General features: G+C 37.8%; 1 protein-coding gene across 1 annotated transcript; it reads right to left on the bottom strand.

Moving 5' to 3' along the window:
- Positions 1-13,222: 13,222 nt before the first annotated feature.
- LOC147556417 (E3 ubiquitin-protein ligase UPL5-like) lies at positions 13,223-15,461 on the bottom strand. The gene is made up of 2 exons (XM_086658637.1): positions 13,997-15,461; positions 13,223-13,893 (listed from the first exon to the last, which is right to left on the bottom strand). Exons 1-2 carry the CDS (start codon positions 15,459-15,461, stop codon positions 13,223-13,225), a joined length of 2,136 nt encoding a protein of 711 aa, XP_086514763.1.
- Between the last annotated feature and the right edge of the window lie 1,868 nt (positions 15,462-17,329).

Raw genomic sequence — 17,329 nt, 5'->3', positions numbered from 1 at the left:
GTTTCTTTCTTCCATAATTTTCCGGTCCGAACTCCGATTCGACTTCCGTTTTCGCCGTCGGACTCACCATTGACTCAACTTGCCATTTAACCTCTGATTTTTCACCAAAATGACCCGAATACCCCTGGTGCTATTTCCTTACGGTTCCCACATGAGATGAAAATGTGACAAACGCTCCGTTTTATTCCGAATTAAGAGTCAAACTCCAAATGAGGTACCTACCAAGAAAAACTTATAAATAATTAGAAATAAAACACGAAAAGAACTAACTCATCAAAGTTAAAGTATCCAAATGTGGCATTTTAACGCCACATCAAACATCCCCAAACTTAGAATTTGCTAGTCCTCGAGCAAATAAACAAAACAAAACAATAAAGTAAAATCCTAACTCACTTTCGGAGGAATCCCGGTTGCATTTAGCGTATGCAACAAGCCGTTAAACCCCTAGGTTACCCCTAGTGGACGAGTGTCGTCTCGTGAGGGTTTCCAGTGAATATACCCACAAAATTCAAGATTTCAAAGACATAAAAGAGTTCAACATCGATGTAAATAAGATAATGACAATTAATGACACACTCAAGCATGCTAAACAAGCGAATCAAAATCGATAAACGCATATAAATGTTAAAAGTCTCCTCACTAGTAATCTCATCCTAAAATGTAAGCGTCCAATCATAATGAGCATCATCTAAGTCTAAAGTTGCAAAACCTCGATTCCTATCTTAGTACATTTCGCCTCGACTTTAGCCTCACGGTTATACACTCTTAAACATGAAATCACTCAAAAATAGATAATACGGTTCACTCTAATGTGTGAGCATGGAATAAAGAGAAACTCAACACATACAAAACAAATGAGGATAACAAGTTTTAGAACGAAATGATCTCTAAAGAATGGAAATAACCACTAAAACGGAATGGGGAAGCTCACTCACCCTTCTCACCCAATCTACCCTCTAACAATGTTTCCTAAAGGTCAACGGATACAAGTAATGAGATGGAAGTGATGAGATCCCGAGAATGTCGACGTCTTCAATAAGACGAACGCTCAAACAACTTCTAAACTTAGCTTTTGCTTTGAACACATTATTTCTCACAACAATTACACATAAAAAAAAACACAAATAACCCATAAACTCAATTCTTTTTTTTTTTCTTTTTTCTTTTTCTTTCACTTTCTTTTTTTTTTCTTTTTTTTTTCACTTTTTTCATAACAAAACAACACTAGTATTCTCAACAAACAACTTTTTCTTCTTTCGCACTTTGCTTTCACATTCTTCTTTCTACAACTATCATGTCTTCATTCTCGGGAGTAAGATGATGGATAGATGGTGGAGTATCCGTCTACCTAAAGTTGACACTATTATCGGGTTTCATGGACTACAAGAGTAAGGTCGCTATCCTGATGTCACTCCTAGTGGCTAAGAAAGTTGAGCTCATGAGATCGTCTAAGCTCTTTGAAAAGTTACGAGGTTGAGTAGCTCTTCATTCTACTCAGAGTTAGCGCAGAAGAGTACACTCGAAAACAATATAAAGGCTCAGATATCTCACATGGGTTTAAGTCTCCACTAATGACTAGTATAGGTCCCTCAGAAATGTTTCTTCTTCCTTAGGATGCTGCTCACATGATCAGACAACAAACGCCAAAGGACTTAACATTCATGAAAAAGACTAAGAGCATGCATAACATTCACCAAAACTGAAACACATGCATCAACATACTTAAGCATATCACTAAAGTCATATCAAATCTACCAAAAATTTTCAAATTTGGTGAATATTGAACTCTCTTGTCTTTTGAAACCCCATGGTCATGGCTAAAAGTCATACCCCATCCCCAAACTTAAAATTAACATTGTCCTCAATGTTTCAACCATATACTCACCAAAAGATAAGACATATTAATTTAAAGAGAAGAATGGAAAGATATTACCATAGCCGGAGGAGATAAGAGATACTACTACCGAGACTCGTGTATGAACAGGTTCCAAGTTGATGTCGAGCTCGTCGCCATCCCCAAACTTGGAACAAACCATGCCTCAGAAGCAAAACAAGTAAGAACTGCTCCTATGATCAACAAGAAATATGAGAATGAAGCACATAAGATCATGACCATAAAAATGACCACTAACGCGGGTACACACGATTGCATTGAGCTATGCAATTAGCCGTTGATTCTCTTGCTTTCGCAAGAGCACGAGTTCTGTCTCGTGGAGGGTTTCCAGAGATGATACCCACAAACATCAAAACCCATCTCAATCAGTCAAAGATCATACAATAAGAGACGGAAATTTTGGGGGTCAACCCAAAGAAAGCTATATGCAGGTGCTAATCGTCTCACAAAAAGATCAGAAATGTAAAGTGCACATGAGACGATAAAAGAAAACAAGTCATCCCCAAACTTAGTGGGTGCACAGTCCACTAAGTAGGCATAAATAGAAGGAACGACGTACACGTGAAGGGTCAAAATATCAGTCGAAGGCAAAAAATCATCTGGAAGCTTAGTGGACAGAATATCCACTATGTCCATAGACGTCTTTGGAAAGACGTCTGAAATGTCCCAAAAGGGATCAACAACCGAGTTTGAGATCATGTGGAAAGTCGAACTAGACTCTAAGGGTAAGGCAGTAGGCTCGGGGACCAAGTCAAGGTCCATGGTTTCCTTAGGTAAATAGTCTGACAAACTATCCAACATGTCTCTAACTACTATGTCATCAACATCCTCAAAGGCATCTGGAGCCTCGCAGTCAGTTATAATATCAGGCCTTCCTAGCATTGCATCTAAGACTGACTCCTTACATGTGTCAAAAATCGGATAGTTCATAATCGTGTCATCCTCAAACTTGCTCATAGAGCCATCATCCTGAACATCAAAGTCTCGTATAGTCCTATCATAATGAGACGATAAAAGTTGAGGTAAAGACGAAACAAGGTCATCAATATTTTCGGGCTCTTGGGTCCTCTCAGTAGATTTATCGACATTTAACTTAGTACTAGGGTTAGACGTATTACCCTCGTCATCGTACCTAGTACCCTCTTGAGTTTGGGGTGGTGAAACCCCTTCCTCGTCGACAAATGACTGTGACTCGAGCGTCTCTATCTTTTGAGTTAAGGACTCAATCCTCTGCTTCGTTTGAGTAGCAAATTGTGACATCATCTCAATAAGACGACTCTCGGACTCTGATCGAGATCTATCTTCAAGAGTCTCCTCATAACAAGGCTCACCAGTGTAATAAAATGAAGACTCTTGATAATAACTCCCTCCGTATATACTAGGATCATACCTGCCTCTAAAGTCATTGGTCTCAGAATAGTGTGGACTATAAGGTCTCTCATACATATTTGGTGTCGGACGATATCCATCACTAATCTGACCATCTCTATACATCTGTCGGTATTCTGCTAGTGTCATACGAGATCGATCAGGTTCAGATGGTCTATTCCTCTCACTAATCGGATCATCTCTACACATTCGTTGATAATCTCCGAAGGTCATACCAGGTCGATTAGGCTCAATTGACCTATTCCCCTCATTGACCCGTCGGTGTTCTCCTGGGGTCATACCACGTTGGTTAAGCTCAGCTCTACGCAACTGTTGGTATTCTCTTAAGGTCATATCAGGTCGGGTAATGATGGAACTCTTCAGATCAAGGTCATCATCATCATCATGGAATGACCAACCGTTAGAATAACGTGCCATGATCTCACAATGTTCAAGGAACAACACACAAGCTATAAATGTAAACTACCAACCAATTACACACAAGTAGAAAGAAATAGATAGAATACGATACTAGCGAATGCTCCTCTCGTTTCGTTCTTCCTTCTGATTCCTTTCTTTTCCTTCGCTCCTATGTTCTTTTTTTTCGGCTTTATCCTTAGAGTACTTCCTGAAAATAAGAAAGAGTCAGAAACTACGAAAATAAACAAAAACGTTTAAGTTAACAAATAACACTAAACTAATGAACAAAACGAACAAACAATATCCAAACTACTAAACCTATCCCCGGCAGCGGCGCCAAAAACTTGATGGGCCTAAAAGGTTACCCTAAAAGGTCTCCACCCGCAAGTATACGGGCGTCAAGTAATAACCCGGTAAGACCGGGATCGATCCTCAAGGATAGAGAGGTAATTCAGATATCGAGAGAGTCTAGCCACCGGTTTAAGTGTCAGTCACTAACTCAGACTAAAAACAAAAAGATAATAAGTTGGGTTTTTGGATTGATTTCAAATAAATAAACAAATAAGGCTAACTAAACTAAAGGTGAGAGATTCGGGAAGAGTCGAGCAAGAATCGAATGAGAGGGATACTTCGATTCACAAAGTCGATAGTGACTAGTACTAATGATCTATAAGCATAAAAAGTTAGTTAACTTCATCCATTTACTTGGATGGGTCAACGAACTCTTGGTTTAACTCAGATTCCAGTCCATGAATGGTCTAAAAACCCGGAAGATTTATCATTAAAAGCAATAAAACTCTTTTGTCACATCAAAAATGTTTCACGAGTATCTGACTACAAAAGCTAGCTAGACATGGCGATACAAATAATAAATGGGAAGAAGACAAAGAAAGACACGAGTTAAGGTGAGAATCTCCCTATTCCGATGAGGCGCGAGACTAAGATCGACGGGAAATATATGTGTTGAAGTGCTGCCGATCTCCCTGTAACAGAATGCAGGGGTCCTCTTAACAGTATACAATGGGTGTCCTCTCAGCAGAACTTGACCTCCCCTTATCAGCCAGTATCATCTTCTTCCTTAAGAAAAATCCACCATGAAAGCTTCACTTAAGCTTTCTCTCTCTAGATGTATTAACTCAAAAACTCAATCAAACACAAGGAGCATCAAATCAATGGAATGGACAGTAAAAACCCTAAACTTTCCGGCCAAAATAATGGCCGGAAGCACCACAAACTAATCCGGCCAGATTCAAGCTTTCCGGCCAAGCATCTACTGCCCCGAGCTGCTGCAGACGCGTCCCGAACTGCTGTAGACTCCTCTCAAGCTGCTGTTCCGAGCAAATCTAATGGTGAACCCGAGCTGCAGTAAGTGCAAATTTTGGAGCTGCTCTAATGGAGGTCTGACCTGCTGCCAAGAGGAGCCCGACTGCCCGAGCTGCTAAGTTGTTCCAGCTAGCTGCTGTCAAACCAAGATGAGAGGCCGAGCTGCCTTCAATGATGCCCGAGCTGCTTCTTCCGGCGCCTTCAATGGCTGTCCCGAGTAGAAAAGCTGATGTTCCGACCTCTTCTTCTCACCCGTGAAGCTGCTGGTTGTTTTCCCGGCCGGCCAAGCTATGGCCGGCGGTTTCTCCTCCCTCTCTCTCTCTCTAGCTTTTTCTAAAATACCTAATGGAGATCTCCCCAAAACCCTAACTCCTTGATTATTAAAACCAAAGTCAGACTTGTCAATTAGAACCTAGGACCACCTTCACTTGGTCCACTCAGTTTGACTTGGTCTTAAGTCTATTTTGATTTGGGCTTTTAAAGGGTGCTCATAAGATTTCCATTTTGTTCATTCTTCTTTGGGCTTTGGGCTTGCCTTTGAGTTTCATCTAGAACCAGAGAGTGCCTTCATCATTTTCTCTACACATCTAATTCTCAGAAAAGATTAAAATATCCTCGGTTTCTTTCTTCCATAATTTTCCGGTCCGAACTCCGATTCGACTTCCGTTTTCGCCGTCGGACTCACCATTGACTCAACTTGCCATTTAAGCTCTGATTTTTCACCAAAATGACCCGAATACCCCTGGTGCTATTTCCTTACGGTTCCCACATGAGATGAAAATGTGACAAACGCTCCGTTTTATTCCGAATTAAGAGTCAAACTCCAAATGAGGTACCTACCAAGAAAAACTTATAAATAATTAGAAATAAAACACGAAAAGAACTAACTCATCAAAGTTAAAGTATCCAAATGTGGCATTTTAACGCCACATCACCTCTCTTACTATAGAAAAAACCCTTTGGTCTACCATTCAATAATAGTGAGAAAGATGTTGTAGTCACACAACTATAATGATCTTGTGAGTATTTGCTATAATCCCAAACTTCTTCAGAACTGCACTTAAGAAATCCCATTCCATTCTGTCATATGCTTTTGCCATATCTACTTTCATGGCAAAAGCTCCCTCTTTCGCCGTTGTTAGTGAAATAAAATGAAAAAGTTCTTGCGCAATTATAATATTGTCGGAAATCTGTCGTCCAGGAATGAAGGCATTCTGTACTTGAGATATGATATTGTCTAGTAATGGTCTCAACCGATTGCTAAGAATTTTAGCAACTATTCGGTATAAAACATTACATAACGAAATAGGCTTGAAATCTGCCAGTATTTCTAGTGCCTGCACTTTAGGAATAAGAGCAATAAAATTATGGTTAAGATTACCTAGTAACTTGCCTGACTCAAATATATATTTAATCTGATGTGTGACTTCGTCCCTATTACCGTCCAACAATGCTTATAAAAATCAGCTGAAAACCCGTCTGGTCCTGGTGCTTTCCCCACCTTCATCTCATTAATAATATGCCATATCTCCTCCTTTGACGGCACACGACTAATCATTAGATTTTTTGTTGCTAGTAATGGTTTGTCCATCAACTCCAAACCATCAGGAAATGGAGTTATTTGTTCCGATCTTGAAGCTTTATAGAAGTGTTTAATAAAGGTATTAGATATAACTGATGGGTCAGATGACCACGTCTGATTCGGTAGCTTAACCGAGAAAATATTATTCTTTCGTCTTCTGTTCAATACAGAAAGATGAAAAATTTTTGTATTTCTATCATTTTCCTCCACCCAAAACTTCTTCGCTCTCTGCCTCTAGAAAATTTCTTCTGAATTCCTTAAACTTCTTCACTATCCGCGCTTCCTCTTCTAGGTTGTCGACTGATGGAACCCTCATTTGTGTTCTTAATAATGTTTCCTTGGTCTCCTTTATCAGTTCGAATATATGCCCCACTGAATGCCTACTCCACTTTTTCAACTCCACACCTAGTTGTTTAAGCTTGTCTGTGAACTCACCTCTTCCCTGTCTCCATTTTTCCTTCATAATACATTCGAAATCTTTATGCAATGTCCAGTGTCTTTCAAACCGAAGCGGGATGCTACCTCTGATTTTTGTTCTCTCTGTATTTAAAATTATCGGCGCATGATCCCTATGAAATCTTGGTAAGTGTTTAACTATAGTATTTGGGAAACAAAGTCTCCAAAAATTATCCATCACTTAAAATATTAAGTTCATTCGTATGGGAGATTTAATGTTACCGTATATATCTTCCCAATATTTTGTTTGACTAAGTAAACAATAACCCAAATATCAAGCAAAATCTCTTAACAACATTGACACAAATTTTGTTCATAAAAAAAACAGGGACACAAATTTACTGACTAAATAGTAAACAAATTCAATTTTCTAAATATCCCACCGAAATTTGCTTATATTAAGTCAAACCAATTTTGAAAATTGAACCATATGCTATATGTTAGAGCAATCGGAACTATTCAATCTTAAAATATCTCCTGCTATTTTGGTCAAACATGAATTCTAAAATCTCAACTAAAATATCTCTAACACCCGAGATATTACTCAAATATGGATCGCCAATAACTGATCAACATCTAAGCATGTAATAACCGATTAAATGTACACAAAATAACATCAGATTTCGTTCCTAAAACATTTCTAGAATCGGTTTTACTAGTCAAATCGATTTGATTTTAAAATCCAATATAAGTCTATAGTATGGAGATATATTTCAAAGAACCTTTAAATCAAATTTGTTTCAAATAAAATGATTCAACAATATTATTTCGCATATCTAAACTTAAACGATAATTGAAGATCATAGGTTTAGATATCTTAACAAATAATAAATAATTTTAAATACTAATCAACAAAGCTAAAGGCAGGCTCTGATACCAAATGTTAGGAAATTGAATTCTAAATATATGCGGAAGTTACATATTTTCAGCCATTGTTGATTAAGTAGAAATTAGAACTGCAATATAAAACTCTGAAAGTCTTCTAACCCCAATCCTCTCCGTAAGTTGTTGTATTATTGATGGAGGCTACGGACATTCGGTTATTGTAACTACTCCCACTTCTTTTCCATCGAAGAAGGGGGTAGTGAGATGGTCAAAACCAAGTTAGAGGGAAATTAGGAATGTGGGGTCACCCTTAGTCTCCAAAAGAGACGTGTCCAACATAATGTTTATATCTTCTTTCCAATGAAAAAAGCTAATTCATTTGTTACTGCTTCAGGTATTGGTGCTCTAATGGTACTCACTGCAAATTCATCATCTTCTTCCTCTATTTCTACTGCTAGAAAGAAGAAATCTTGATCTGGTATTAACGGAAAAGGAAGAAGAATTATTCTAGAGGAGTCATCTGAGGATGATTCAAATGGGTTGTGATGAATTTGAATGAAGATTTAGGTTCTTAGAAGATTAGTTGGATTAAAGATGAAACACCAAGTTGAATTTGGATGACATTGATATTTCATGGCTCCTGAATTTCAGCACATGATTTCAATGTCTAAGTCAAAGAAGCCATTCTTAGCAACCACAAATAGTAGCAATGAGTTCAAACCGACGAACACAATTTTCTAGGGTTTTTTTTTTGTACCAAACTCAATTTTCTAGGTTTTTTTTTATTTCAAGGGGTTTTAGGGTTCACGAAGAAGACCCGTTTCCATTGATTTTCTCTCTCTACAAATTTGTTGGTAATGAAGAAAAAGAATAAAATAAGGGTTTATGGAAGAAAAGAGGGAAAACTTAATATAAAAGCTCTAATTCTTGGAGGACATGAGTGAAAAATAATAGAGTGATGTCCCCTTAAACACGGTTGTCCATATAAATTTTTAATTTTTCTAGTTGTCCACGTAAAATAGTTGTCCGCAAAAGATAATTGGTTGTCCATGTATTGGCTACCCTTTTCTTTTGTTTAATGGCTTTTGGTGAGTGCTGGTTTTTCTTTTGTAATAGACTTCCTTTGAGAGTAAATAAAAGTTGTTGTTTTCCCGTTATCGTTTTAATTACTTTGATTGTTGGGCTCCCTCCGTCTTTCCCTTTTTGTTATGTATCTTCTTTGTCTCTACTTCTTCTTCCTCTTCTTCTTCAGATGTGTAATCATTCACCAGTTGTAGGGTTCGACGGTCTTTTTGTAAGCAATATTCTTGAACCAATGAACAATTTTATTTTTGCTTGGTGAAATCTCTTCTTTCTTTTGATTTTTTGTTCCTGCATGCATACTTCAGATATTGACAGCAAAAATATTAATCTGTTAGTATAATCCTAAGCTTACTAATGTTTTTTCCTAACTTGCTACGCTTTGCTCCGAATGTCTTTTCCTGCGCATAAAATTCAAATTAGACCTATCCTGATTATGCATGGCCTAACTTACTAATCCCCTCTGCAAAATAAAAACTCAACTAGCCTTGTATATTGGTTTGTATTTTCTTCGCAGTTTGGTTGATTGCTGGTGTTAAGTTCATCTAGGGCTTCCCCTTGGCCCCTGGTCGTGGCTCTCGCTACCACCACTGGTTTGCTCGCTTGAGCAATGCTATTTTGGACTGGGACTTCTCCTTGACTCCTGGTCGTAGCTCTCGCTATCAGGGTTGTTTCGTCGGCTTGAGCACGACTAGTTTAAACTATGACTTCTCCTTAGGCCCCTAGTTGTGGCTCTCGTTACTAGGATAGCTTGAGAAGGAAAGAAATTTGAATCAGAAGTTGGAAAGGAAAGAAAGATAGATGGAGCTTGGATTATTGTGTGATAAATATGGTGGGTTCGTGATGAGAATGGAAGGAAAGAAATTTGAATCAGAAGTTGGAAAGGAAAGAGAGACAGATGGAGCTTGGATTATTGTGTGATAAATATGGTGGGTTCGTGATGAGAAATTTGAATCAGAACTAATGTTTTAGTGTTTTAGGTCATTGATTGATCTAATCAAAAGCATGTTTAAATTTCCATTCAAACACTATTATCTAGTTATTCAAGTTTGAATCTAATTCTTCTAGTAAAAGACAATACATGCAAACGGCTCGTGATGCCACTGTAGGGTTTCGTGTGTATCTAATACATCTATCCACTATAGGCTCGTGATGACACCGAGTGTATAACTTGAACTCCCTCCTTCGAGTCAAGTAGGACCTTCTTGAAGGTTGAGATGAAGATTTCCTTCTTCTTGACTAGATAATTGAGAGAAACTCCTTTTCTCTCTTTTTCAGACAGCTCTCTCTCTATGAGAAATTACACTGAACTTCTTTTCAGTTGGCTTAGGTTTTCTCTCCTTTTACTTTCTTACTTTCCCTTAGGTTGTCTAATTAGGTCCTTATATAGAAATCCCTAGAATAGGTGTTTGACCCAAACTTAGATTCCTAAAACCTAATTATAAGGTATTTTAACGAAACACCCTTTTAGGGTACCTTTAGTGTGGCCGGCCAACATAGCCCCTTTATGGGCTTCCTTGGCCTGCCCACTAAGGATATAACTGGCCATAAGATGGGCGGCCCCTTGCTAAGGTCGGCCATCACATGGCTGGCCCTCCTAAAGCCTTCCCGGGTCTTCCTTTAAGGCCCGGTTATGTCTGTCTTTTATCCGGACTCTTCCGAACCATCTGGACTTACTAAGAATAGATCCAATCCACCTATTTGCCAATCTTTCACTAGTCATTTCTCTCCGTTCAAACCATCACTCTTATGTGTAACTCTTGTAGGATCCGGTCTATGTTAGCCGCGGATTACCGAAGTTATCCGACGATCGTAGTTGGCTTCTAGCTAAGCGTTACGACCCCTAATTCGATCGGAATAATGATCTTCCGTCTAAGGTCATCACGATCCTATTCGCCAAATCGTACGCATTGACATCTTGGTCGAAGGACATTCCTTCGGAAGGATACCATTCCTTCAGATCGAGGAAATATATCCTTCATCTTGTTCCTCCATTGCTTTTCTCCTTTGCTCCGAGGAGTCGATGTTGGTGGATTTGGCTTCGATGAATCCATCATCTTTCACATGACAATTTTTTAAGATCATCTTTTACTTTTGCAATTTCTTTCTGCAGTAAAAGATTGAATATTTATTGAACCTTTCGGGGGCGAGTTATGGGAACTCAGTGAGACGTGCTTGTGTCAAGCTTGTCTTATGGAAGACGATGGGGGCCCTTTTATAGGCTGACCTAGACCAACTGTGATTAGACGGTGTAGATGAAGCTAGGGATTAGGGATTCGGGTTTGACATCTAGGGCTTGATTTAGTTTCTTATTTTGAAGAGAGATAAAAAGATAACTTGGGTGAAGATAACCCCCAAAACTTGATCATTGTAGGCATTGCTTTTAAAGAAAGTCATATTGAATTGACCAAGTCATAAGTGGAAAATACGTTGCCTATAACAAGTTTGGGCATTGCCTAGAAAATTTCCCTTATAGAAATACGGGTGGCAACTTTGTTTTCAGTAGACACAAATACACTTGAAATACAAAAATAAATGTTAGAAACTAAATTAAAAAATAATCATGATAATACTTGGTATCCTGATTCTCGACAAAACCTCATAGTAATCAAGTATAATTCTCATTTTTTTAAATAATTCTTTAGGCACATTTGTTGTTTATTCACATTCAGTTGTTTTTCTTTCATTTGAATTGACTTTCGTTTATTTAACTCGAACAACTACGTACATACATCTTATTTTTCTTTTGTTATCTCAATCTGAGAAATAAATTTTAATGAGCTCATTTTATAATCTTTATAATCAAGCTAGAATCATTTATATATATTATAACGCGATGGAAAATGATCTGAAACTAATAGTGTAGTGGTTCATAGGTCACGCATGTTTATATAGTTGAGACTCTTAACTAGGGCTACCATATTTAAGCTCGCTTCGGGCCATTGGAAATTCAGGAACGGCCTTGGTAGTTTAGGCAATAAAAAACCTAGAGGTAGGAAAAGATGGACTTTGAGGCCCTTAGGATGGCCCTACGGGTCTTTATATATATATATATATAGTAGGCCCAAGATATTTTAGTTAGAGTTTATAGTGCTCATTCGATTCATGATGTATTGCATATTACATTCATGATTTATTGCATATATTATTCATGATGTATTTAGTTAGAATTAACTTCAGAGAAGAAAAGGACCTGTTACTTCAAAACTTTATATATAAGAGGGTTTGGCTCCCTTCAACCCATCCAACATAAACCATTTATCAGGTTTCTCTCTCATCTTTTATTTTTGTTAGTATATACCTTTCCCTCTCTCTCTCTCTCTATGTATATTACTAACTAAAAACTTTACAGTGAGAAATGGCTATGAATGTAGCGGAAGAAATTGAGCGACTAGAAAACGAACTCAAACAACTCCCGGTCACAAAAAATATATCTCTCCTTGAAGAAGCCGAAGATAGGGTAAAAGTTTTTGGTTATGATTATTGTTATTATTATTTTAACCTTGTAATAACGTCAAACTTTTATCTAATTAGCAGATGTATGAACTGAACTGCAAAATGTTGCGGACGGGTCGGAGAGACGGAAAAGATAAGCTTCGTAAAGACCTTAGAAAAGCAGAAGACTGTGTGCCGAGTTTCTATGAGAGACTAAGCGAAGAGGAAAAAGTATTAAAGAGGCCGAGAGACCAAATCCGGCGCAGAATTGAAGAACTTAGAGATCAGAATATGCCATAAAAATATCTGGCGAAAGATTTTTTTTTTATAATGTTAGACTGAACTTTAGTGTTAAGAATTAAAACCTCCATTTCAAAAGTAGCTAGATTAAATCTATGAATATTTGTGGTTGTTAGATATAACAATCGTACTATATATTTGTGTTATCATAATTAAGTTGATGATTAAGACTTAAGTTGATTCTGAAAATGTTTTAAATTCCAAGTCACTTATTGTTGAGTTGAACGACAAAAGACAGATACGAGTATCGCTACACATGGATGACTAGTTTCTTTTTCTTGTTATTACAGGTAGGTTTTGTGTGGCCTTGTGATGAGACACTCATTTGACATGTTAATTTGCTATTTATGGTGAGACACTCATTTGACATGTTAGTTTGCTATTTGTTTCACATTTGACCAGGATATGACTTCTGGAGGTTATAAGATGGCAACCTATTTGAATTTTCTTAAGCTTTCAAAACAGGGGCCTACAATATATATTCCTGTAGAAAGATGCTAACAGATAAATTAATAAAGCCTTGGCTACAAATCAATTAATCAATAGAATATATGAAACTTCCTACACTGTTGTTTACATGTTAATGGAGAACGAATAGACATCGGTCTAGACTTGGATAATGTGGTTCCTATTATTTTTGAAAAAGGAGAAGGCCTGTTGTCATCCACACCTACATATTCGTTGTTTTTTATGTCTTCTCTATTCTTCTCCAAAAACATGTGATCGAGATCTTCTAACTCTATACTCTCGAAAAACATCTTTCGACACCTTCGAGTTAGAACATCATCAAGACCTTGAATAATTAGTTTTACCTTTTCTTCGATTGACTTCATGAAGCAATGTTGGATGACTAGTTTTATATATTCTTCTCTGTTTTTACTACTCAAAACCATTTCCTTCCCTCCAGGACACAACTCTACAATTTTCCTTCTGGACACTGCTTCATCTTCTTCTTCACTTTCCCAAACAAATGTCAAGCCCAAACCATCTGAATCTACAAACTCATAATCCATCTCTAAAATATCTCTGCAGCTTTTGTACATGTATGGATCCACATTGCGTATATCTTCCAATGTAACAATAGATCCGGCTAATTGCAAGAGAAACAATCGATCAAATCCAATTTGTATTTGCACGTCGTGCATCAATGCTAAAGCAATCACTCGACCACAAAACCCATAATATTGAAGTTTTTGACGATCCACTTTTGCTGCAAACAAGATAGTGAAATTATTAAAGATAGAAAATGTTGAAGTTGTAAGGTATAACATGACTAAAAACATGAAAAACAATTCAAAATGTTGAATAAATACCTGGATTAAGATAGATCCTCTGAGGGTTATGTGGGCATGATAGGAACAGAGAACTCTGTGGAGTGAATAGATGTCGGCATAGCAAGAGGAGCCACCCCTTGAAAACTCCATGACCTGCAAGTGCTACCTCATTTTTAAACTGAGGGATAATTCCATTCCGCAACAAAATGGGGTTTGCAAGCCCAACATGCTTGAAAGAATCAACCAATAACTTTGAACTGTCAATGAGAACTTTCGTCTTCTGTGGGTGATGATCAGAGACCTGATTTGGAAATATCATCGTGATCAAATATCTTCTACATTCATTGTTTAGTAAATTCTTATGTTGAAGAAGCCACTGGTGATCTTCGCCTCTTTTTGAATTCATAATAAGTTTATTTATTGAAGCTCGGTGAGAATTCAAGCAAGATGAGAGTTTTTCTCCAAATAGATTATAATGTTCAGATACGAAGTTCAATTCCTTGAGAATTGATAGATAATAAGACCATCCATGATTAAATTCGCATTCAGTACATCTTGTATACTCAATGCCATCGTCCATATATGTCAGACCAAGATCAATGTTGTCAAGTAACTTATTAAGATCTTCCCAAAATGGTAAAAGTTGTGTTACATTATAGCACACATCCACAAGCACCTCCATAGGAAGTGAGTGAAATGATGATAAACCTCTCGATCTCATGTACTCTTCAATTTTCGTACACATATGGAGCGTCAATACAGAGAAGTCACGGATATCACTCTCAAATCGTGATTTTAACAAAGACGGCACTCTGCAAAAGCACGACTCTCTGACCAACTTCATATTCACAACAAACTGTTGAGTGAGCTCCCTTATAAATGGGTGAAAGTAAAAGAGTAAGTCCCTTGGTGTTCCGTGCATGAAAAATTGTGATGTGTTTGCAGGCCCAATTGATTTCAACAAATATATGTAAGTTTGACGACATGAGTAGTATAACCCAGAAGTTGTTGTTGTTGTTGTTTTGTCATCATGGAGAAGAACAGTGAACCGTAAAGCTATACTAGCGAATAGGTGTTGAATGTATATAGGGTAGGAATGGATATTAGGATAGATAAAGAGACGAATTGATTCCTCGGCTATGGCTTTATAATATTTGATGGGAGATTTGTATAAATCGACCAGATACTTGGGCATTCCATAAAACAAAAACATTTGTAGATGCTCCCTTTTCTTACGGTTTCTAGGTATCATGGTCAAGTAATTTTTAAGATTGGCTAATACATAATTTCTTATTGATTCATCTTCATCATCGCCATTACTATGATTGTTAATAAGACGTAAAGTAGAGAAAGTCAAATTTCTCAGTACTCGTATTGCTCGCTTGTGGCACTTCTTAGATGCAAAGTGGCGGACAACGTTTGCAAATTCTACCTCAGGTATGAATTCGATTCCCTCTGCTTCAATATTCCGCAAGAAGTACCCTTCCTTGTCCAATAATCTCATCTTGCCCTCTGATAAGAGATGAACAAAATTCTATCTATAACCCCAAAATCTTCTCTCTATCTTTCATCAACCAACCACAAGGGACTTCAAGAAGTAGTAGCAAGCGTTTGTATTCCTATAACGAAATACTTGAATGGAAAGTTTCTATCTAGTCTACTGTGAGTGAGTCGTTCTTTATATGAAGAGGAAAGGTACTACTTAGTAGGTGGTTTCCTGAAATTTAAAATAGAAGGTTTCTATTTTACCTTTCCTTCCTATAACCTAATAACTGCAACTTCCTAAATTTGAAGATCCAACTGTTCCTTATCTTGTCGTCTTTTAGTAACTAACCAATTTACCATTTATTTCTTACCTGCCTTCCCATTTTTAGCCCCCCATGATGTGTCCAATTCTCCAGTGTAGTCCCCAACATTACCCAGCATTCACCCCCTTTTCAAATATTCCTTTTCCTATTTTACCCACTTCTTTGTTATCGGTTTCTTTTCCTAATCTTGGGGCCTGCTAAAAGCACCCGTCCAAACTGCTGTTAGCAGGTGGCACTATAAGCAAGCATACCATCAACTTCTTTCTCTATAGATACCGGCCAATTCGTAAGCACCCAAGCCCTTTTGACGAAAACTAACCTAACGTCACGCACTCATCTTTCTCTCTCTAAACGCCATCTCTCAGTCTCTTAGTGCACCTTCCCTCTCAATCGAATCTCAGTTTCCATTGCTTTAATAACTAACCTTCTCTCTCACTGAACCTTCTCTCTCTAACCGCATCTCAGAAGATCTCCGCTAGAGTGTATGATTGGGAATATACACTGGATAACCCAGCATGCGACTACATCAAGAGTGATGAACGTCAAATACCCCTCATTGACAAGATTGGAGAGATTCCTCAAAATATGAACACTCCACTCATCTTATGTAAGGAATGCGTGACTTTAATTCCGTCAAACACAGTGCCGTAAAAGGAGGTTATACAGGCGGACACTGGGAAATTCATGATAGACATGAAGCTAAGTGGGAGTGGATTGAGTCATCCTAATTAAATTAGGAAAAGTATCTCCAAGCCACTTGATGAGTAGCAACTGAAAATGCGTGGCCAGCCTTAAACGGATTAAATATTTAATCGTTTGGTTGACAGTCGTACTTGGAATCAAGAAAGTCTCAAAGATATGACGTATCAGATGGGATTCAAATTGACACGAGACTCGAGCATTGCACTTGTTCTAAGTACAAGTGGGAGACTGAAGGATATGTCCTGCGACCGAAGATGCAACGCGAGAAATTTGTCGGATAGGACAATTGATGAAGAAGATAATCAAGTTTGGACGATTTAGGGATCGTAGTGTTTAGCTAGAAACCAACTACGATCTTCGAATCACAGGACAATTCGCGGCTAACTTCATCCAGATCATATATCGGGTTACAACAAAGGGTGTCGATTTGATCGGAAGATATAACTAAAAGGCCAAGCAAAAGATAAGGGAAAGATAGTAAGAGGCCCGGAACAAAAGGGTTTTGGGTCGGGCACTCAAGGCTACACTAAAAGGGGCACAACCAGACCTAGCCCATTAGGGCTTAGGGTGGTCGGCCAGAGATAAGGGATACTAGTTTCTATTTTGTGACTAATCCTAAATCTACTTCTATTTTGGTCTTTTAGGAATCCTAATTAGGGTTGGACTTTAACTTTTGGGATTCTATATAAGGGACTTATTAGAAGAGAATTAGGTGTGAAAAATTCTCAAGGAAATTTCGATCTCTACAACATCAAGTAGAAAAAGAAAGAGAGAGTAGTTCCCAACTATCTATCTAATCTAACGAAGAAGGTTTTCTTCATCTAACCAGCAGCAAAATTTTAGCTAACTTGAAGGTGGGAGA

The sequence above is a fragment of the Eschscholzia californica genome, unplaced genomic scaffold (assembly GCF_041429995.1).
Source record: "Eschscholzia californica isolate CP2 unplaced genomic scaffold, dmEscCali1.0.p SCAF_2, whole genome shotgun sequence".
NCBI classification, from domain to species: Eukaryota; Viridiplantae; Streptophyta; class Magnoliopsida; order Ranunculales; family Papaveraceae; genus Eschscholzia; species Eschscholzia californica.
The sequence above is the reverse complement of the archived record's forward strand: the minus strand, read 5'-3'. Positions and strand labels throughout refer to the sequence as shown.